At 40.7% G+C, this 23,100-nt stretch overlaps 1 protein-coding gene across 1 annotated transcript in view; it reads right to left on the reverse strand.

Moving 5' to 3' along the window:
- Positions 1-23,100, reverse strand: part of KIAA1755 (KIAA1755 ortholog) — a 79,306-nt gene that overhangs the window by 22,119 nt on the left and 34,087 nt on the right. Inside the window, exons 4-9 of the mRNA XM_074292716.1 lie at positions 22,659-22,841; positions 16,657-16,780; positions 10,679-10,772; positions 8,789-8,875; positions 4,073-4,189; positions 185-283 (exon numbers count right to left, since the gene is read on the reverse strand). Coding sequence (XP_074148817.1) covers positions 185-283; positions 4,073-4,189; positions 8,789-8,875; positions 10,679-10,772; positions 16,657-16,780; positions 22,659-22,841 — 704 coding nt within the window. The remainder of the gene's footprint in view (positions 1-184; positions 284-4,072; positions 4,190-8,788; positions 8,876-10,678; positions 10,773-16,656; positions 16,781-22,658; positions 22,842-23,100) is intronic.

Raw genomic sequence — 23,100 nt, forward strand, 5'->3', positions numbered from 1 at the left:
ACACAGCAACCTTGGGTAAGCCACATTTAATTGCTTCTTTGGAACTCAGTATCCTTCTCTGTAAAATAGGGGCAGGAATGTCTTCTCCATCTCCACCAACCATAACTACATATTGCAATATCTGACTATGAGGTGTTTGCTGGGACTTGCTCCCTGCATCCCTAGTTTGGTTTCCTGTGATCACCTGTACTCCTTTGGGGGGCTTGCCCTTTTCAAATTCCTGGATGGCATCCTGGAGCAATGTAGAAACCTTGTGGAGTTCAGTCAGGAAGGGGTCCACCCTCTGGGAGAAAGAAATTGGAATGGCAGTTAGTGTTTAACTTGAAGGGATAATGGAAGGCATGCAATTGAGAGTGGAGACATGTTAAAATGTAAGCTCCTTGAAGTCAGGAATAGTTTTCACCTTTCTTTGAAACTTCAGGGCCTTGGCATAAAGCCTCATATATTGTCAACAAGCTCTTAATAAGTTTTTATTGATTGGAGAAGGCAGAGAATTAAATTAGAGTTTATGAACAGATAAAGACTTATTCTGAAGTCTCATCAGTGAAGTTACATGAACTCTCTTATGTTGTATGAAAATGGTTTTAGTGTTAATGCAGACAGATTCTTGCTTTGAGAGTCAGAAAATCTGAGTTCTAATGGCCAGTTTTCTAAGTCATGTGGCAGCAGTCCTATGTTTTTGTTGACTCATAAAATGGACATAATCCCAATTCATGTCCTAATTCTCTTGCACACTGTGGTCCTGAAAAGAAGAAGAGGTAAAGGATATGGGAAAACCTTTTGAAAAACGTTGAACCCCCCTGCCAGTATCTGCAATTATTCCAGTCTCAGTTGTGACAATGTGTTTATGGAACTAGGATCTCATCAGTGGGAGTACTCTAGTCAATCAGGAGATCCCAACCCTTCTAATCCTGTGATTCTCATTCAAGTTAATTCAATAAAGATTTATTAAGTGCCAAACAACATAGTATCCAGGAATTTACAATCTAAAAATAATTTCTCATTAGATTCTCCATAAGGGATTCACCCAATAAACTGGCCTTCCAATTTTTGGTTGTCTTCTGGACATTTGTGTAGGATTTTTTCTATCATCTTAAATCTTGATACATGATTACTATACTTTGATAAATTTTTATTCTGCTTCTGGAGGATGAGAAATTACTGATAAAGTATTGCATTGATATTAACTGGGTCATAGGATCATAGCTTTATTTATTTGTTTATTTTTGTTAGTTTGACTCATATTGCTTGGGAAAGTTTCTAATGCACCCCCCATTGCCTATATGGATGGATATAATATATATGCATAAATGTGTAAATACATACATAATACAGGTTGTTCAGTTGTTTCAATTGTGTCCAATTATTTGTGACCCCATTTGGGATTTTTTTGGGCAAAAATAGTGCGAGTGGTTTGCCATTTCCTTTTTCTATATCATTTTACAAGATGAGGAATTGAGGCAAAACGGGGTAGAGTGGTTTTCCCAGGGTCATACAGCAAGTAAGTATCTGAGCTCATATGTGAACTTAGGAAGATTCGTTTTCCTTACTTCAGGACCAGTATTCTATTTACTGCATCCTATACATACATACATATTTGTGTGTGTGTGTGTGTATGTGTGTGTGTGTATATGTGTGTGTTGCCACCTTTCTCTTTCTCTCTCTGTCTCTCTCTCTTTCTCTCTGTCTATCTCTGTATGAAATAGATTTAGAATTGGAAAGCACCTCAGACATCGTCTAGTTCAACCCCCTCATTTTACACATGGAGAAGCTCAGGCTTAGAGAGCTTAAGTGATTTGCTGAAGATAGCAGAGATAGGATTCAAATCTAGGTCATCTGATTCCAGATCTAGGGATCTTTCTACTGTATCACATTGCCTCTCAAATCATATTATTGTAAGTTATAATGTAATCAACAGTTATCTATGCAATACCCAATTATTAATAGTTTACCATTCTAAGCACTTTCCCATCTCCTATCTTACTTGGCCACACAAATAACACTCTGATTCCCAGGAGATTTACAACTATACAAAATCATAGACCCTCCTCTCAGTTGGAAGGGACCTCAGAGGCCATCTCAGAGGTCAACCTGTAAAGGTATAATATAATATCCTAGCAAGTGATCATCTAGCTTTTGCTAGTTATACCATGTAGTATCTCTCTTAGAGAGACAAAATGAACTTGGGAAGAGAAAGACACAAATGTACTGAGCAGATGGCAGAAATCACCTCCTGATTAACCCCTGGTTGGCCCTGGTTCCATTCTACTTTCCTTTCTCCTAGTTGGCTTCCCTAATGCTGCTCAAACCAGTAGAAGAGTACGTGTCTCATCTATCCTTATGAGACTAGAAACTCTAGGAGAGTCTTAATCATCAGGGTCTCATACCTGGCAAGGTCAGTGACGTGACTTATTAGAAACAGCACTCCATTTGGAGTCAGGGTCTGAGTTTAAATTCTGGCTCTACTATTTAATGCTTAGATGACTTTGGGAAAATTACTTGCTGTCTCTCAGCCTCATTTATCAAGTAAAGGAGGATTTAAAGGCTCTTTCAACTATAAATCCTCTAATCCTATGTCAGCGGACTCAAAGCTTTGAGGGGATGCTCTGAGAGTCAATGTCAATAGGGCTGGGCTTAAAAGTATAGAAGAAATGGATTCAAATCCTATCTTAGATACTAGTTGTGTGACTCTAGGCAAGTCACTTTTATAAATATCTCTCTGTGTCTCAGTTTTCTTACCCATAAAATGAGAGAGTTGGACTTGATGGCCGCTAGAGTATATTTTGGCCTTAAATTTATGATCCTTGGGATCAGTACCTTTCCCTTAGGACTGGAAATAGAAAATCATTAGATTTCTAAGCAAGAGTACATGTTGCTCTAATGGTCAAGCTGTTCCCTTGGAAAGAACAAAGCAGGATGGAATGGGCTGGGCCAGTCCCCAGGAGACCAAGCAGTGGCTTCTTCTCTCAGCTATCTAGGACAGCAGCAGTGCTCTGAGTTCCTGTTATTATCACACCCTGGAGAGCTCCTGGCTACATGGCCTTCTTTCCAAGTTCCTCTTTCCATAACCTATGTTAGAGCCAAACAGGAATGCTCAGTGTTCCTTGAACCCTTCACTTTTCTGTTCCCATGCCTTTGGACAGGCTATTTTTTTTTTCCTGGAATGCATTTTCGCTCTCAAACCTCTCCAGCTCTGCCTGATCATTTTCTGCTGGCTCTTCCAGACTTCCAGGAAGCCTATTCAGCTAAATACAATCTTTTTTCTTCTGCTTTCTCACAGTTCTGTGTTTTTAACTTGTTTATTATAGCTTTACACTCTATTTTGTATTATAATTATTCATGGACATATACTTATAAGGTACAGATATGATGCTCAAAAAATCTCAGTGGCTCCCTTTTGCTCCCAAGAGAAAATACAAATTCCTTACACTTATCACTTAGGCCTTCTTCATTCTTGCTCTGACCTATTTTTCCAGGCTTATTTCATTGTACCGCCTGTTGTAGTATCTCATCATACTGGATGACTAGCTTTCTCTTACCTCTGCTCATTTGCATGGGAAATCTCCCATATCTGGGATATAGACTCCTTACCATCACCTGGCTAACTCCTTTTCTTCTATCAAGTCCCAGTCAAGTACCATCTCCTTCATGCAACCTTCTTCCTCATCCTTCAGTTAATTCCTCATCACATTTTTCTCAAGCTCTTTTTCTGCATTTCTCTTTGGATCTTGTCACACTCTACTTTGTATTATACTTTCTGTATTCTTGTCATATTCCCCTATTAGAATGTGCAGTGGGTTACAACTCTAAGTTGTACTGTGTAATTTAAAAATTTGTGCATCCTGACATAGTACCTTATTCACAGTACATGTTTGATGAATATTACATTGAATTGAAGGCAGGGATTATTATCTTTATCATGTGTGTTCCCTTTTCAGAACTCCTCTTAGGGCTAGAAACAAAAATGATAGCAAGCTTTCTGGATCGGCCTTCTCTTTGAGTAGGAAAAAATCTGCTCTTTTTAAGCAAAGAAGGGAAAGGAGAGAAGACTAACGGCCATGATTGGAAATACCTGGAAGAACTGAACCCACTGACTATGGCAGTATGGAAAGGAGCCTTCCAGATCTGGGGTCAGCTGGCTCTGGTCCACATAGCGGCTTAGGGCCTTCAGAGAAGTTATCACTTCCACCTGGTGAGGGAAAAATCAAATGAGATATTAGACATGAAGAACATGAACAAGCATGAGTTCTGGAGCTTTTTTCAAGCATTGAAATGCCTTGCTATCCCATCCTTTCTCTCTAGGATGCTAGTATAGTCTCCCACTTTAATTGAAGTCATTGGCTCTACAAACCTGCCCTTTTTCCTTATACCCCACCCCTTTAACCCTACTCCACTCTGTCTTCTTCTTCCTCCTGGGTATTAGATACTTGTATCTAAAGCTAATTCCACTAATTTTATAAAAGAGAAAACGAAGGCTGGGGGAGGGGAAGTGGCTTCTCTAAATACCTGTTGAATTGAATTGACTGAGATCACACAGCTAGTAGCAACACAGGCAGCAAGAATTCTAAACCAGGTCCTGCTATAACAAATCGAGTTCTCATTCCACTGGGACCACACTGGCTTGATCTTAGTCTCTTTAAAATTTAGACTCACAATATTCAAATGACTCAAGTTTCATGGAACCATAGATTCAAAGAATCTCAGGTTTGGAAGGGATTTCAGGGGACATTTGATCCAATCTCTACCTGAAGCACAGGTCTTGTCCATAACATCAGTACCCAACAGGTTGACACATGGTTTTGCTAAACATTTTGTGCTTATTGATTGCTTGACTGATGGGAAACTCATTGCTTTTTGGGGTGGCTGATTTCATTTTGGGATAGCTTATTTTATTGTTTTCTTTTTAAAAAATCTCTTTCCTTCACCAGAAGCATATTTACAAACCTATGTGTTTATTTGAAGAGAAGGTAGAAATCTGTAAAAAGTGACAAGACAAGGGTTCCTATTCTTTTCTTTTAGGATTATAGTAAATCTTGGAAGATTCTTATTAATGATAATAATAATCATGTGTTGATTCTTGATTCAGACAGATACATTAGAAAAAGCAGCATTTACTACCTTTACAATTTTTCCCAAGTCTTTTTTATCTTCTAGACTTTAGTTTCCTCAGCCATAAAATGAGGGGAATTCTATAGAAATGACGTTATACAGAAAGCGTTCTTAATTTTTCATGTGCCACAAAACCCTTTGGCAAAATAATGCTTTTAGTGCATAAATAAAATATATGACAAAAGAAATCAATTACACTAAAATACAAGTATCAAAATATATATTTTAAAAATTCATGGAGCTTAAGAAACCTTGCTTTATAGGAATGCAGATGACGGTACTGACCAACCATTGATGGGGATACAGTGTTACTGAATGAGGTCCAATTCTTAGCTTTCATAAGAGTGTCATTATAATAATAATTAGCATTTATATGTGGCTTACTATGTGCCGGACACTTTATAGTTATCTCATTTGGTAGAGGAAAGAACAGTGCATTTGGGAAATGGCATAGTATAGTGTAGTGAACACTAAGTCAGAGGAACTATGTTAAACTCCTACTTCTGATGCTTATTATCTGTGAAACCTCTGACAAATCACTTAAACTCTTAGGACCTCAATTTCCTCATCTGTAAAATGAGGACTTGGTTTTTATGTTTTAGGACCCCTTCCAGCTTTTAATCTATAAATTCTGCTCAGAAAACCTAACTCTGCTACTACTTTTCATGCTATATAATCTTGAACAATCATCCCTTTTTCTGAGCTTCAATTTTCATACCTGTAAAATTGACATGTTGCATTAGATGAGCTCTATGGTCCTTTTCAGCACTGACACACACAAACATACACATAATCCATACAACCCCTACATATATAAATACATACATATATATGTATATATACATATATATATATATATATATATAATTCATTCATTCATGTATTTATTATTTATTTTTTCTTTACTCCAAAATTTTTTCCAATTCCCACATTCTGTGCTCTACATTACTGTTCAGCTCTGACATTCTATGTTCTGAGCTTTGACATCTGAAACAAACACAATCTCTAAATCTATGAGAAAAGCAATGGGCTGGGGCATGTGAGGGTCAGGGTGTAGGCTGGGGGTTGAGGTGTAATAAAGCAGTGACTCTCTCAAGCTCAGGGCTGGCAGCTACAACTAGCCCGTGCTCTCTTTGTAATCAGACTGCCTGTTATGGGTTGCTGGCCCCGCTATCATCCTGCTATAGGAAAGGGACACCCACTAAGACATATCTGATGGGAAGGAGCTTTTGTTCCTGGGGACCCAGTGATTAGTACTGCAGCCTTACAGGCAAAACAAATCCACTGACTGTTTTGATTTGAGGTAGGTGCCTAGAACAATTGCAGACAGAGGCCAGGAAGGGAGTTGTTGCTGTTTTTAATGTGCCTGTCCCCTAAGTAACAATTTGCCTGCTACGGCACGTTTACTAACCCCCGAGAAAGATGGTGACATTTTAAATCATTTTACTGAGCAGAGCAGAAACATGAGCTTATGCACTCATTATGGTAGTATATGGTGGTAATTAAAGGAAGCCACATTAAAAGAACACCATACACAGCCTGGCTCTGAATGGCTGCTATAATGTACGTGGGGAAGGAAATTAGTGCAAGAGACTTGTTCTTTTGGAAACATTGAGTTACCTCTGGTGGTTGCAGTACATTAACTGAAACTTTAAAAAAGAAAGAAAAGCACATCTGTGATTCCTTGCCCCATAAGGTAACTTGAGGTTGAGAAGACTATCCTATCCTTTTCTAGGATCATAGATTTAGAATTGGGAGAGATCTCTAACCCAAACCCCTCATTTTATAGATGAGGAATTGAGCTTGACAGAGGTTAAGGGATCTATTCAAATTTATATAAATAAGAAGTAACAGAGCCAGAATTTGAACCTAGGAACTTTGTCTCCTTCATCTCAGGAAAAACTGGATTCATGAGCACATTTTTCCTTCCATATAGTGACTTTGTGAGTATAGGGATTCTATCTTATTCATCTCTGACCTTCTCATTGGGATGCAGGACATAGAATGATCTTGCACATAACTCAGGCATTCAGGAAAGATTTACTCAAAGCTAACACTGATGTAGCATTTTACAAATTTTACATTTTACAGATGAGAAAACTGAGGTTGAGAGGATAAGTGACTCACTGAAGGCTGGTGTGTCTGTGGTAGGTTTTAAATCTGGGTTTTCTTGACTCCAAGTTGAGCATTTATTCCCTATGCCTTATAGAATGTATGAGAGAGCACCCTAACCTGTAATTTTTATTTTGGAGGGATGAGGAAGTGCAATGAAATTGACCCTTGGTTTCCCTCATTAAAATGAGGGAGTTGGACTAGATGGCTTCTGAAGTCCATCCTGCCTCTAGTTTTGTGATCCTATGATCATAGTTTTCGTTATTCTTGTTATTGAGTCATTTCGTTGTATCTGACTTTTCATGACCCCATGGATCATAAAGAACCACGGACCATGGGGTTTTCTTGGAAAAAATACTGGAGTGATTTGCCATTTCCTTCTCCAATGATCACAGTGGTACCAGTGTCCAAATAAGGGAAGTGAAAAGAATTGTGCTGTCCTCTGCTGGTCAAACTGGAATATTGTGCTCAGTTTTGGGAACTATATTAAAAGAAGTCCATGGATACATTGGAGGTATACAGAGGTATTGTATTTTCAGAGATTAATACAGTGTCCTATACATGGTAGGTATTTAATATATGCTTATTGATTGATTGATTACTGTGGTTGCCTTACAGGGTTGTATAGAAAGCTTTGTAAGCCCTTTAGTAATAGGAAGTATTATATCAATCATCCTGGCACTTACTCATTTACCATCTCATGTTTTCATTTATTTGTCTTTTGTGCATTAGTTTTGTCTGATTAATTAGACAGTGACCTCTCTAAGAGGTAATGACCATAATTTTCTCTATATTATTACTTTCCTCCTTCTCTTTTCCCTACCTCTACCACTCTAACATAATTGAATCTAGGGCTTAGCAGGAGGTGTTATTTTAGAAACACATTTTTTGAAAATATATTCATTTCACATTTTCTTTTTAAAGTGAAGGATAACTATTCTGGGATTTCTCTATCCATCCCAGCCCCAAATCCTCCTTTTTCACTCCCTATTCCTACAGTCACTGTAGAGTGACTGGCTTGAACAATTTTGGGGAAGGGCATAGAAAACATGAAAAAAAGGGAGAAATAAAGTGATTTCAATTTGTTTCTTTTATCCCCTAAGCTCAATTGCCACATTTTTTTTTGCTTAGTCCCTTTTTAGGAATGGAGAAACTAGATCTTTTCTTGAATAAACTGAGTCCCAGCCCTGCAGTAGCACAGAATATAACCATAGATCTATCTGCAGACAGACATCTTTAGATACCTCGGGAAACATAGACCACTGAATACCCTTCTGATAATTCTTTATCTGCAGCCATAATGTAAAGAATAATCATAAAAGGAACATTGCCTGGATGTTCATTCCTAGTCTTTCACTGGGCCTATAAGAAAGGAGCACTGACCTCACCAAAATGCTTTCTCTTCTCTGGATGAAGTGCAGAGAGCTGTATTCCAAACCACTTGTTTATTTATTTATCCAAATTTAATTTAATTTAAGTTCTTTTTGGATTTCTTTTCTCAACCTACTTTTCTTCCCATCCTCCCTCTTCTCTTGCCATGGCCAGTCCTCATGCTTCTTGCTCTTACCTGGATGCCTGGTACCTTCTCCAGTTGAGTGGCAGCTTCCTTCTCCCCCAGGAGAAGCAAACTGTGAATGGCGGCTGGAGCCAGTGCCTATAGGAGACAGTAAATTCAGATTCACCTTCTTCACTTTGCATCCCTGACCTATGCATACTTCTTCTCATAGATGCTCTAGGTGGGACACAGAGGAAAGAAGACACCTCAGAGATTGAAGTCACTGTCCCATATTTACTAAGGACCAAAAAGTATCCAAACATTCATTAAGTTAAGCTGGAAAAGGGCCTTTATAATTTGTTTTGATGAGATTTCTTGGGGATCCAATTCAGATCAGTATTCCCTAAGTCTTTGCACATCTGCACTGATAATGGAATTCACTGTCTCCTTCTTAAGGTCATTCCCAAATTACACTTATTCATATCCACATTTCACATTTGGTAGAGTAAGTCATTTTATATATATATATATATATATATATGTATATATATATATATATATATATATATATATTTTTTTTTTTTTTTTGTTGAGTCATTTTTCTGCGATGTTTGACTCTTAATGACCTCATTTGGAGTTTTCTTGGCAAAGATAATGGAGTGTTTTGCCATTTCCTTCTCCAGCTCATTCTACAGATATAGGAAACTGGGGCAAACAGATGAGGTGACTTGTCTAGGATCATATAATTAGAAAATGTCTGAGACTGGATTTGGACTTATGAAAAGGAGTCTTTCTGATTTCAAGCCTGGCTACTACATAGTAACATACTTTTATTTATACTAGTTCTGATTATAGTTTTCCCTTTTCCCATCTCATCTGGAATACTGTGCTCTGGTCTGGGCATCATTTTAGGAAGAACACGAATAAACTGGATGAAGTCCAGGACGGTGAGAGCCCTGGAGTTAACATCATATTAGGATCTTTTGAAGAAGTTGGGGACATTTAGTTTGGACAAGATAAGAATCCATGGGGACTCAATGTTTAAGTATTTGAAGGGTTGGCATGTGGACCAAACTTAGACTTGCTCTGTTTGTCCCAAAGGCAGGACTAAGAGCAATAATGGGCATTTCAAAGGGGCAAGTTTAGGCTTGAAGCCAGAAAAAACTTTCTAACAATCCGATCTTCCAAAATCAGAATGGGCTGTCTTTTGGAGGGCTTTAAGCAGAGTCAGAAATCAGGTGCCACTATGGTTCTGTGATTGTCCAGGTTCAGGCTGTGTTTGCTGCCTGAGAATGAAAGGGCCTGGGGGCAGGAGATGCAACAGCAGACAGGCTTTCAGATTATGAACTCTTTGGTAAAATAACAACCATGATAGAAATGAATACAAAATAGCCCTTCTTTTAGAAGGGCTATTATTAGATAATAATGACCAAGTGGCAGAAAAAAAGGAGGCACTCAATGTAAGAAGGCATGGTTGGGCTGTGATATATACAGTTATGAGACAATAATAAAAGCTCCTAGTTCTATCTTTTGGCATCAAGCAGAGCAAGTTTTGTCTTTCCTCATAACAATCCTCCAAATACTTGAAGACTATAATCATGTTCCCTTTAAAATTTATTTTATTGAGGTCTAAACATTTCCACTTCCTTTAAATGTTCCTCAATGTGGAGTAAGTTTGAGGTAGAGAACATTAAGTCTATCAATTCCTCATTCTGTATACCATATCTTTCTTAGTACACTCTAAGATCCAAGTTACTCTTTGGTTACTCTATTTCACTGCTTAATCACATTGATTTTACAATCCATTAAAACTCCCAGATCTTTTTCATGATAACTATTATCTAGCTCTGCTTCCCCTTCTTGTACTTTCAGTTGATTTTTTGAACCCAACTATAGGATTTTTGTATTTATCCCAATTAAATTTCACATTTTCAGGTGGAACTTAGTATTTGGTCCACTTACCTGGGTTGTTCTCAGGGCATTGACCAGGCTGGGGGTGGGAGGCTGTTTCCTGGCATCAATCACAATAGTCAGTCCTGTGGACTTGACTTCTTGTCTGTGGATCAGAAGTCAAGTTGTGAATCACATTTGGATAACATGGGGAGGAGCAGGAAGAGAGAAATGGATGGGGATGGTGAGGAACATTCTTTTGCCAATAGAAAGAAATGTCTCTTCATAAGCTTCTCCTACTAGTTACCTCTGCCGGTGGGTGAGAGGAACCATATTTTCATAACCTTGCCCACAGTAGAATGGTATATTCCTAAAAGACAATAGTTCGTTGATCTGATGTTTTAGGAGAATGAGGATCTAAGGTAATATTTTGGGCCCAAAATAAATGATCAGGAATCTTCCTTCCTTCCTTCCTTCCTTCCTTCCTTCCTTCCTTCCTTCCTTCCTTCCTTCCTTCCTTCCTTCCTTCCTTCCTTTCTTCCTTCCTTCCTTCTTCCTTCCTTCCTTCCTTCCTTCCTTCCTTCCTTCCTTCCTTCCTTCCTTCCTTCCTTCCTTCCTTCCTTCCTTCCTTCCTTCCTTCCTTCCTTCCTTCCTTCCTTCCTTCCTTCCTTCCTTGAATCTTCCTTCCTTCCTTCCTTGAATCTTCCTTCCTTCCTTCCTTGAATCTTCCTTCCTTCCTTCCTTGAATCTTCCTTCCTTCCTTCCTTCCTTCCTTCCTTCCTTCCTTCCTTCCTTCCTTCCTTCCTTCCTTCCTTCCTTCCTTCCTTCCTTCCTTCCTTCCTTCCTTCCTTGAATCTTCCTTCCTTCCTTCCTTGAATCTTCCTTCCTTCCTTCCTTCCTTGAATCTTCCTTCCTTCCTTCCTTCCTTCCTTCCTTCCTTCCTTCCTTGAATCTTCCTTCCTTCCTTCCTTCCTTCCTTCCTTCCTTCCTTGAATCTTCCTTCCTTCCTTCCTTGAATCTTCCTTCCTTCCTTCCTTCCTTGAATCTTCCTTCCTTCCTTCCTTCCTTCCTTCCTTCCTTCCTTCCTTCCTTCCTTCCTTCCTTCCTTGAATCTTCCTTCCTTCCTTCCTTCCTTCCTTCCTTCCTTCCTTCCTTCCTTCCTTCCTTCCTTCAATCTTCCTTCCTTCCTTCCTTCCTTCCTTCCTTCCTTCCTTCCTTCCTTCCTTCCTTCCTTCCTTCCTTCCTTTTTCTCTTTCTTTCTCCCACCCTTCCTTCCCTTTCCCCCTTCTCCATTCTTTCTTTCTTAGGCAGTGTGCTAAAGTGAAAAATACAATCGACTGAAAGGAGTTCTAGTCTCTATATGATCATTCACTGCTTATACGATCTTGGATAAAGCCTCTCCTTTCTTGATTTTCGTTTTCTTCTCTAAAAACAAACAAAACAAAACAAAAAAGATGTTGGACTAGATAAGAGATCATCTATAGTCCCTTCCAGCTCTAACATTCCATATTATATAGTCTAAAGCAGGAGTTCTAAATTTGCTATCTGTTTTTTTATCTGCTATTTTATCCTTTGTAGTCCTTTGTATTTCATTTTATGCATTTAAACAATTCTTCTGAGAAGAAATCAGTAAGTTTCACCAGACTGCCAGAGGGGTCCATTATTCAGACAAGTTAAGAACCCCTTCTCTAAGGTCTCTTTCAGCTCTGATATGTTCTATGTTATATTCTATATCCTTCCTCCTAGCTATGGCATTCTATGTTTTATGTTCTGAGGTCTTTTTAATTTTTGACATTGTAACTCACTCATTTTGCAGAACTCTCCCTGACCCGATCAACAGTCTGCTTGGGGAGTAAATACCCTTCACCCATTCCTGAAATGTGCCCTTTGGGCATCTGCCAGCTGGTTGGTAGAGGCAATGGCAGTGGTGTGAGCCCTGAGTACTTTTGCCTAGTGACTAGACCTCCTCCATTTGATCCCAGAAGGTTCTGGGGAGGCATCCCGCTCCTCCCCTAGATTTTCCATGAGGTCTTTAGGCTGACAGGGTAGGCAGCCAATAGCTGTTGCTTTTAGAGTTGGGGCATTGCCCAGTATTGCCTGTGGAGAAAGGCCTGTGAAGTAATTGGTTACTCCCTTTTCCTGGGAGGAAATGTCTAGACATGTGACTCAGGTTCTCTAAAATCACTTCTAATGAGACCCAAAAAGAAAAATAGACCATCTCACACCTTGGTAAATAGAACCAGATGCCAGAGCCCGCAGGCTACACTGGGAATTCTTCATTGAAGAGAAAATCTCATTACCACATGGGAACACGGATACACACAAGAACATATGCTGACTCAGAAATGTGTGCATGTTCACATACACACACAAAGATAAATCTTCAGAGACATACACATAAGAGCACACTAGGTTGTGCCCCCTGAAGTACAGACCCGAGCAGAGAGATAACAAATATGTACAGATTTCTATGTACAATTCAATCCAACACTCATTCATTAAATCATTGGGGAGCCAGTGGTGGATACGATAGAGACCCTACTTTCAAGGACATAGACACATGCAGCAGGCATACACATACACATACACAGATGTACACTGACTTTTTGGTGGGTAAAGCTGGCTCTCTGTGTTCATGCCCCCAGCTGCAGAAGCTGGAAAAAGGTTGTTTGACTGTGTCTTTAATAGATCATAAGCCTTCAGAGCCAGAAGATCAGATATTCCAACCTCCTTATTTTATGGGGGAGGAAACTGAGAGCCAGAGAAGGAAGGTCCCCCTGTGATTTAACAAAAGTCCAGGCTGAAGCATCAGTCTAGCTGAAGGCTCTCATACCACATCCCCATTGTTCCTGAGATCATTTCTCAGATTGAGGGTTCTCTTGGAGGAGTTCTTATAACTCTGCTAATGTCTATAAAATATGATGTGAGGGGCACTGAAAAGATCCTTGCCCAGAAATCCCTCTCCCACTAGTCTGCTCTGCTTAAAACTGACCAAGAGATCCCTTGTTGGATTAAAGAACGGCCAGTTAACATGCAAATATGGTACCCAGATAAGGGAAGCTATCAATCCAGCTGGCATCCCTTACCCAATGTACATAGCACACAAGCTGACAGAGGCAGGGCACCGATGATTGAAGGTAGCAAGGGGACCTGGTAACAGGCTGAAGATGTGCATTCTGGCCTGTGGGAAGGAGACTGAGTTGGGCCAAATACCCAGAATGTCTAAGGGGAACATTAACCTGATGGGTTGGGTGGCTGGGGGTGTGGATCTTCAGCTTTACAGATGGGAGTGGCAGGTTACCTCTGCCTAGGCCCTTAGCCTGACACAGGACAGCCATCAGGCTGGGGTAAAAATCCCCTTTCTCTGCCAAGTTGGATGAAGTGATTTCAAATAAATCCAGCAGATGGCAGCAATCTCTTTCTGGACACAGTCCAGATCGGCCCCGAGACTGTACCATGCCCCCTCCTCTATTCCTGAATCCCGGCTCCAAATAGCTGATTGCAGAAGCAAAGCTTATTAGCCTGGAATATTTCCATGGCCTCGCGGAACCTGCCAGCTCCTGTCCTGAGTCTCCAAGCAAAAAATCCTGGCCAGAGGCAATGGGCCTTGTGACCAAAGCCTGAGACAAGAAGGCTGGGCCCAATTCATTGTGTGACCTTGGACAAACATTTTCCCTCTTTCTGGGCCTCAGTTTCCCCTTATGTCAAATGAGGAATTAGACTAAATGACTTCTAAGATCTCTGTCATCTCCGACATTTTATGTTCTAAGTTCCAAAGTTGCTTTTTGTTCCATTCCCCACTGAGTCCCCAAAAGCAGCTTCTGCCATGGAAGCTAATAATGATTGATCTCCTCTCCCTGGTTTTTGAGGATCACTCTAATCAGACACCATCCTTTTCATAGTGAAGATCATAATCTCTTCTATTTTACAGAGACATATGGGCAGTGTAGTGTGGCTGGCAAACAGGATTAGGGGGCCAAGCTCCGCTTGCTGCGATGGACCCTGGTCCGACCACAGCTCAAGTGCCGTGTCCAAGCTGGTGCCATCTCTGGGGAAGGACGCTGGCAGAAGGATGGAGAGTGCCAAAGGGAGGGTCTTAGGAACTCTCCATTGAAGCATCTGAGCTGAGGCATGGGGGAGGGGAGGGGACAAGGGATATGATCTTAATGTAGACTTAAGAAGGTTCAGGAGTCAAAATTCTGTACAGGGAAACATGGAACACACAAAACAGCAAAGCAAGGCAGCTTCATTGAAGGGGCAGTCTTTTTTTTTTTTTTTTTTTTTTTGAGGCTGGTTTTAAGTGACTTGCCCAGGGTCACACAGCTAGGAAGTGTTAAATGTCTGAGACCAGATTTGAACTCGGGCCCTCCTGAATTCAAGGCTGGTGCTCTATCCACTGCGCCACCTAGCACAGGCTTAAAATATGCAGGGCAGCCAGGGAAGATGACAGAAGGTGATGTCTGGTTTATTGGGACCCTGGTAGAATTGGGTGAGCCCCTCCAGGGCACTGCAAACAATAGGGCATCCTCACCAACCAGTAAAATTTTGGTGGGTTTTCACAGGTGCACTGAGCCTGGGCCTGAGAACTAGTACGGTCACACAAGTTGGAAGGAAGGAAGATTCCTGGGGAATTTTTGGTTGGTAGGAAAAGGGACTGTGGACCATAACTGCTGGACTTATCCTGGCAGGGTGACTCAAGGGCTTTGAACTTCCTAGGAGTTCTTCATTTAGTAGTGCAGGAAGACAGCTATGGGGGTCATTAGGGAGGGAACAAGACTATTGTTTTTAAATATTTGAAGGCCTATCATGGGGGAAAGGGCCTAGATTTGTCTTTTTGGTCCCATATGGACAATGGCCGGAAGGTGCAAAGGGGGAGATTTACTTTTGCTACAAAGAAATTTTTTTCATAACCCCAAAGTAGAGGGGACTGCCACAGGAGGCCCTTCATTTTTTTCAACCAAAAGCTTATTGACATCCTTGGTATGAGGGATAGTGAATTCTGCTCAGTTATGGGTTGGTTTGAGAACTCTTTCAATTCTGAGATTAGGTGTTTCCATCGTGAGATTATGATTATTCCCTTTTTACAGGTGGGAAAATTGAGGCTCAAAAAGGAGAAATGATTTTCAGAGAACCTGACTCTAGGTCTGTGCTTTCTATTATTCCCTCTCTCCTCTTCCCTCCTCTCCTCTCCTCTCCTCTCCTTTCCCTCCTCTTCTCTCCTCCCTTCCCCTCCCCTCCTCTCCTCTCCTCTCCTCTCCTCTCCTCTCCTCTCCTCTCCTCTCCTCTCCTCTCCTCTCCTCTCCTCTCCTTTTCTCTCCTCCCTTTCTTTCCCCTCCTTTCATCTCCTCTCCCCTCCCCTCCTCTCCTCTCTTCTCCTCTCTTCTCCTCTTCTTTCCCTGTCCTCCCTTAAAAAATAACCAAACCTTTGAATCATAGACTATCAGAGCTAGAAAAACCTTAGAACAATAATAAACAGCATCTCTAAAAACTTTGTAATTTGCAAAGTATCTTATCAATATTCCCCTCTCCTCTCTTTTCCCTTCCTCTCCTCTCCTTTCCTCCCCCCTTTCCTCTCCCCTTTCTTCTTCTTTCCTTTCCTGTCTTTTCCTCTCCATTTCCTTCTCCTCCAGTCTTCCTTATGTCTTGTGGGGATGGAGTTGGGGAGGGGAGCATCATTTACTCAGGCTTGAAACCTAAGTCATCTTTGAATCCTCCTTTTCCCTAATTCCAGACTTCATAAATTATCCAATCTAACCCTTTCACAACAGATGATACAACTGAGTCCCAAAGAAGGAAAGCAACTTATTCATGAAATAAATAGTTAAGGGAGATTTTGAACCCAAGACTTTTGATTCAGATTTAGGGCTTTTTCTTAATAACCATAATACCAAGTCCTTCTGATTTCTGTCATCTCATGTGTGTATATAGAGAAGTGGGAAGAAACTAAGAGGTCCCTCTGGCTTCTAGTTCCAACCCCATTACTGACTTGTTGGGTGCTTTACCCATCCCTCGTACGTTGCCTGATTTACAGATATCACTCATTGCCATACCTTGGGATGGAGCACAGGTAGATGAGAAGCTTGGTGACATCTCTGGCAGAGCACCAAGGTGCATCCCACGCTGAGCCACTCGCAGTTACCTGGAGCAACCGCTTCCCTGTCTTGTCCTGGCTACCTGGACCAGAAGAAGTCAAAACAGAGTTAGTTGTTTTAGCTTACTTGGCTGGAGAACTATTCTAAGAAGACTCAAGTCTTAGGATCATAGGTTCTAAGATTTAGAACTGAAAGGGAACCTAGAAGGCATTTAATCTTGTCTCCTCCTGCTATTTTACAAAGAAGGGAACTGAGACCCAAGGTCACACGGGGAGTAAGTGGCAGATATGGGACTGGTCTGCAGGAGCATGTTGATCTCTGACTGGAGAGCAACACATTTAGCTCCATATTATTCCACGATATCAAATGATTTTGAATCCTGGGATGGGGAGTTATTACTAAAAAGGGGAGTAAGTTTCACTCTAGTTCCTAGTTATAGAATGGAAGAGAATGAGAGAGCCATGAATGAATCAGTGATGAAAACAGCCCCAAAGGATATGATCAAGCATTTCCTGATCCAGCAAACAGATGTGATCTCTTTATCTGCTGTCTGATACACCATAGCAATTTGTATCTCTCATCCTTCGCCTTGAATTGTAAAGATTTGTGTTTCTGCGTTATCCTCTACTAGACCATGGCATCCGTGTATCTTCTACTAGATCATGGGAAAACTTTGCATCCCATGCATTAACATTGAGCACATTGAAAACGTTTGGGAAATATTTGTTGAATGGCTGAATAGAGAGAGTACTTCAACTGACCACTAAGATCCAATCAATGACTATAAACACTTCAAAGACGGGTTTTCAGTTTGACTTTTATATCTCCAGTTCCTCTCATAGTGTTCAACACATACTGGGTACTTAATGAATGCTCATAAAATTCAATTGGGTCAATTGATTTCATTTCTAGTCTCTTATAGGTCTTCCTACTTGTTTTTCTTTTTTTCTTTTCTTGCTCTACCATATTCTTTACATGGTAACAGAATCACCTTCCCTAATATTGCTTTGGCTATTCTTGCTCAAAAGTTTCAGTGCCTCATTATCTATTGAGTGAATTCCAAACATCTTGACAATTTAAGGTCATCCTCAACCTGACACAGCCTTTTACTGTCAATGTTATCTCATGTTATCCCACTTCCTTCACTCTATACGTCAACTAAAATGAACTCCTTCCTGTGTCCTAAACGTGGCCTGTGCTTTCCCTGCCAGTTTCCTACACCTAGCAAGGAGAGACTGTTGGTATAGTGGGAAGAATGCTGGCCAAAGGTTCAAAGTATCTGGATTCAGAGCCCACCATCTTAAACCCTCCCTGGGACTCAGCTTCCTTATCTGTAAAATGAGGAGTTAGACTAGATGACCAGGTCTTATAATCTTATGCCCTTAGCTTATTGAATTCCTACTTGGCCTTTTAACCTAATTCAAACACCACCTTCTTTACAAAACTTTTCCTGATCCCTAATCCTCTCTTTTGACATTAACCAGACCACCCGATCTGCTTCTAGTCTGAGCCTCAGAGCATCATCTGAAGAGCTGTCACTGAAGGATCAGCACTCTATCCTCTGTACCACTTAGCTGTCCTATATTGTACTTTGTCCCTCCCTAGTATATTTACCTTATTAACTAATATATATTAATATTGGTATTGTATATTATGATAATTTATGTTTATAGAGTAAACATAAATGTGAGCTCTGTGAAGGCAGGATCTGTGTTTTATCTAAATGTTTTCTCTCCCTAGCACTGAGCACAATGCTCTGCACATAGAAATTTAATAAATAGAATAAATACTCTATATTTAATAAATTTTGCTGAATTGAACTCAAAGAAAGCCTCCTTGATGGCCAAGTTGAGGTACCATAATTTTTTGGAGATGGCTATGAGTGTGTAGGCTAAAAAAGCCTGATATCTTCTCCTCTGGGGAGTTTGTATTCCAGGCAGGCAAAGAATAAAAACCAGTTCTGTCTGAAGCACTGTGATAGCCTGAGAAAATCAGGGGAGGTGTGGTGTGGGGGACATTGGGGAGGGAGAAGGAGCAATTTACAGGCCTTGCTTTCTATATTTATACTTGCAGATTTTCAGTCATGAGATTCATGTCATGTAATTTCCTGTTCCCGAGAAGACTGCAGCGTCTGTTCCCATTATCCTCCCTGTCATGAGGTGTTCAGCTTGGAAGCCATCAACACCCCATCTGTTCAGCCAGCAAAACTGCTGTCGGGCCCTGACCTTTGTAAGCTGCCCTTGGTCTTCTTGGCTTGGCTCCCCTCCACACTGCTGGCCCTCCTCAATAGGGGCCATGGCAGGGCTACCTGACCCTCACTCTGGAGCTCTCTCTCTCTCCCCTCCTCCCTTAAAAAAATAACCAAACCTTTGAATCATAGAATATCAGAGCTAGAAAAAAATCTTAGAACAATAATAATCGACAGCATCTCTAAAGAACTTTGCAAAGTGTCTTATAAATATTACCTCATTTGATCTTCACAAAAGTGCTGGGAGGTAGATGCTATTATTATGCCCATTCTACAAAGAAGAAAACTGAGGTTTGGAGAGGTCAAGCATCCAGGTTCACCCGAGCTAATCAGTATCTGAGGAAGGGTTCAAACCTAGATTTGAGTTCCACACTCAACATACTACACACCATGTTCCCTTGCTGGTAGGAAAACAGAATATCAGAGCTGAGGAAAAGCTAAGAACACAGACTGACAGAAGGGGCAGTGACCACATTTCTGGAGGCCTTTAAGATTTATGAAGAGCTTTCTTCACGACAGCCCTGTGAGGCAGCTAGTAAAAGGATTATTATTTATTATTTCCATTTTGAAGATGAGGAAAATGGGGCTCATACAGGGGAGTGACTCATGTACCACACAGTGGTTGGCCTGTGGCAATTTAGTAAATGTTTGTTGATTGTGCAAGGTCCTACGTGAAGTAAGCAGCAGAATTAGGACCCTAGCCCACATTTCCTGACCTCAAGTCTGGGGCTCTTGTCTCTACAACAGTACACCTCACCTAGAAACAGAGAGTAGGCTAGCCAGAAGGAGCTGTGGGCGTCATTTAGGGCAATGCTCAAATTCTGCAGAGTAGGGGAGACTTTCCACAAGCACCCAGCACTTGATCCGTCATCTCTAAGGTCAATACTTGTTTCACTATACTATGATGCCTCTCTTTCTCCTTTTTCCTTCCTCCTTCCTTCCCTTCCTCTCTCCTTCCCTCCTTCCCTCCTTCCTTCCTTCCTTCCTTCCCTTCCTCTCTCTTTCCTTCCTTCCTTCCTTCCTTCCTTCCTTCCTTCCTTCCTTCCTTCCTTCCTTCCTTCCTTCCTTCCCTCCTTCCTTCCTTCCTTCCTTCCTTCCTTCCTTCCTTCCTTCCTTCCTTCCTTCCTTCCTTCCTTCCTTCCTTCCTTCCTTCCTTCCTTCCTTCCTTCCTTCCTTCCTTCCTTCCTTCCTTCCTTCCTTCCTTCCTTCCTTCCTTTCTTCTTTCCCTCCTTATTTCCCTCCATCCCTCCCTCCTTCCTTTTTTCCTCCCTCCTTCCTTCCTCCCTCCCTCCATTTTTCTTCCCTCCTTCCCTCTGTCCTTCTCTTTTTCCCTCCTTCCTTCTTTTCTTCCTTCCTTCTCTTATATCTACCAACCCTTTGAGTTATTCATGTATAAGGCAGTGGAATATTAGACCTATAGCTAGAATCAAACACTCTCAGACACATAGTTAAATGATTCTAGGCAAGTCATATAACTTTTCTGTGCCTCAGTTTCTTCATCTGTAAACTGGGAATAACAATAATACCTCCACCTCACATTATTATTATTGTTCTTTAGTCATTTTTCAGTTGTATACAATTATTTGTGAGCTCATTTGGAGTTTTCATGGCAATGATACTAGAGTAGTTTGCCATTTCCTTCTCCAGCTCATTTTTCTAGATGAGAAAAGTGAGGCAAACAAGGTAAAATGACTTGCCCAGGGTCATATAGCTACCAAATGTCGGAGGTCAAATTTGAACTCAGGTCTTCCTGACTTTAACCTGGTTCTCTGTTCACTGGGTCACCTAGTTATCCTTTGCCATCTAGTTATCCTTCACAGTATTACAGGAAGGATCAAATAGGATAATACTTTTAATGCACTTTGAAAACTTTAAAAGTGTTATGCAAATGTTAGCTGTTATTACTGTTTGTCATTTCACTTTGGCTTAGGGGAAGGGCACAATAGAAAAAGTTGCTGGATTTAGAATCAAATGACTGGATCAATTCTGCCTCTTACCTGATATCTATATGACCTTGGCTAAATAAACTCCCTTGGTCTCATGTGTAAAATAAGAGATTGAACGAATTGATTTTAAAGATCTCTTCTAATTTAATGCTAGGATCTTTTGATTTTGTAATTCTTCTGCCACTTTGGTGTTCCATGACTTATGGACATTAAGCATTGCTGGAGATTTTTGGTCAGTCAACAAACCAACAAGCAGCTATTAAGCACCAACTATGTGCTGTGGAATATGCTGAGGATACAAAGACAAAAGCATGGTTCCTATTCTCAAGGAGCTCAAGTTCAAATTATGGACATTCGAAGTTCTACAAAGCAGGCAGACTGTGATGACACATAGTTTTGGGGACAGGATTTTGAACTCCCTGACACCAAGTCTAGGACTCTGTCCACTACATCCCCTTGGTTAGTTAATTAAAGAAGGAAATAATACCATATCCTTCAATGAAGGTGCCTAGGAATGGAGTTGGCAATTCATTCTATGGAATAAGTGAGAAGGTCTAGAGCAGTGGTTCTGAAACTTTTCAGTTCAAGACTTATTCAGATTCTTAACAATTATTGAGACCTCCAAAGAGCTTTTGTTTATGTAGGTTATATATGTTATTAGTTGTAATATTAGAAATTGAAACTGATGAAATTTTAAGATATTTATTAATTCATTTAAAAATAATTGATTTATTACATGTTTATAAAAAAATTTTATATATATTTTGCTGAGGCAATTGGGGATAAGTGACTTGCCCAGGGTCACACAGCTAGGAAGTGTTAAGTGTCTGAGACCAGATTTGAACTCTGGTCCTCCTGACTTCAGGGCTGGTGCTCTATCCACTGTGCCACTTAGCTGCCCCTAAAAATAACATTTTAAGTGAAAAAAAAAAACCCTCTATTTTCCAAAATGTTAGTGAGAAAAGTGGCCTTGTTTTACATATTTTTGCAAATCTAATGTTTGGCTTAATAGGAGACAGCTGGATTCTCATATCTGTTTCCATATTCACTCTGTTGTGATAGGTTATTTTGGGTAAAGTGCATGAAGGAAATCTGGTTTCATATAGATATGTAGTTGGGAAAGGAAGACTATTTTAATAGGCAAATAATATCCTAGTATTATTACAAAAATAGTTCTGGCCCTCCAGACAACCTGTTTTGAGTACATTTGGGGGTATAAGGACCATGCTTTGAAATACACTATTCCAAAAAGTAATCAGAGGTCTCACTGAGGCCTAAGATTCCATGAATCTTAGAGATTTTAGATCTTAATATCTGCCAAGCCTTGTGCTGGGTGCCGAGACACAAAGATGAAAGGCCCCACAGTCCTTATAAAAATAAGAGAATAAAATGTGAATAGGGAAATAAAAAACCCCAAATAAAGTGGTCTGGGAGACTTGAGGAAGCAATTTTCAATAAGAAGATCAGAGAAGTCTCCAAGACTCCTCTTCTGTAAAATAAAATCACTTAACCTGCCTGGGCCTTAGTCTCCCCATCTATGAAATGAGGGGATAGGAATGGATAATCCCTAGATCCCTGATCTTGTAAGAGATGGTACTGAGTTGGGTCTTGAAGGAGGTGAAGGATTAGAATAGGCAGAGGCAGACAGGCATGGAAAGGCTTCCTGGGGGCATGGAGAGGACAGTGTGGGGGAATATCTTCCAACCTCTTTCCCGACTGCCACCACCCACCTCCCTTGCCTCCTTTGCCAGCGAGAGGAGCAGTACCTGGCAGACAAGCTATCCCTGAGAGTAAGATCTCAGTTTTCAGATCCCAGACATGGAGTGGCTGCTCAGAGAGGGAAAGTTCGGAGTCTTTTTCTTGGAGGTTCATATTCAAACTGGATTTAGCACCAAAACCCTGGGTGGAGGAGGCTTCCTGGGCAGATGCTTTGGTCTGACTGGAGCCAACTAGGTGAAAGAAAAGGAAAAAAAAAACCATTAAGTTTTTTAGCAGTCTGTTAGAGTAGGTAGCTGCTTCAAGGAGGAAGTATCTCACTTTCCATACAAATGGATGTGTATGAATTTTAAAGGAAACTGCTTTAGCAAGTCGGCACTGGAGTCTGTATTGGAGTTGTTTTTTTGGAGGGGGCATGGGAGATTTGTGCCTGAATGTTGAAAAAAAGAACTGCATGGATGCCTTTTTGCCTCTGGAGGACAGCATGATTTG

The sequence above is a fragment of the Sminthopsis crassicaudata genome, chromosome 2, assembly GCF_048593235.1.
Source record: "Sminthopsis crassicaudata isolate SCR6 chromosome 2, ASM4859323v1, whole genome shotgun sequence".
Classification (NCBI taxonomy): Eukaryota; Metazoa; Chordata; class Mammalia; order Dasyuromorphia; family Dasyuridae; genus Sminthopsis; species Sminthopsis crassicaudata.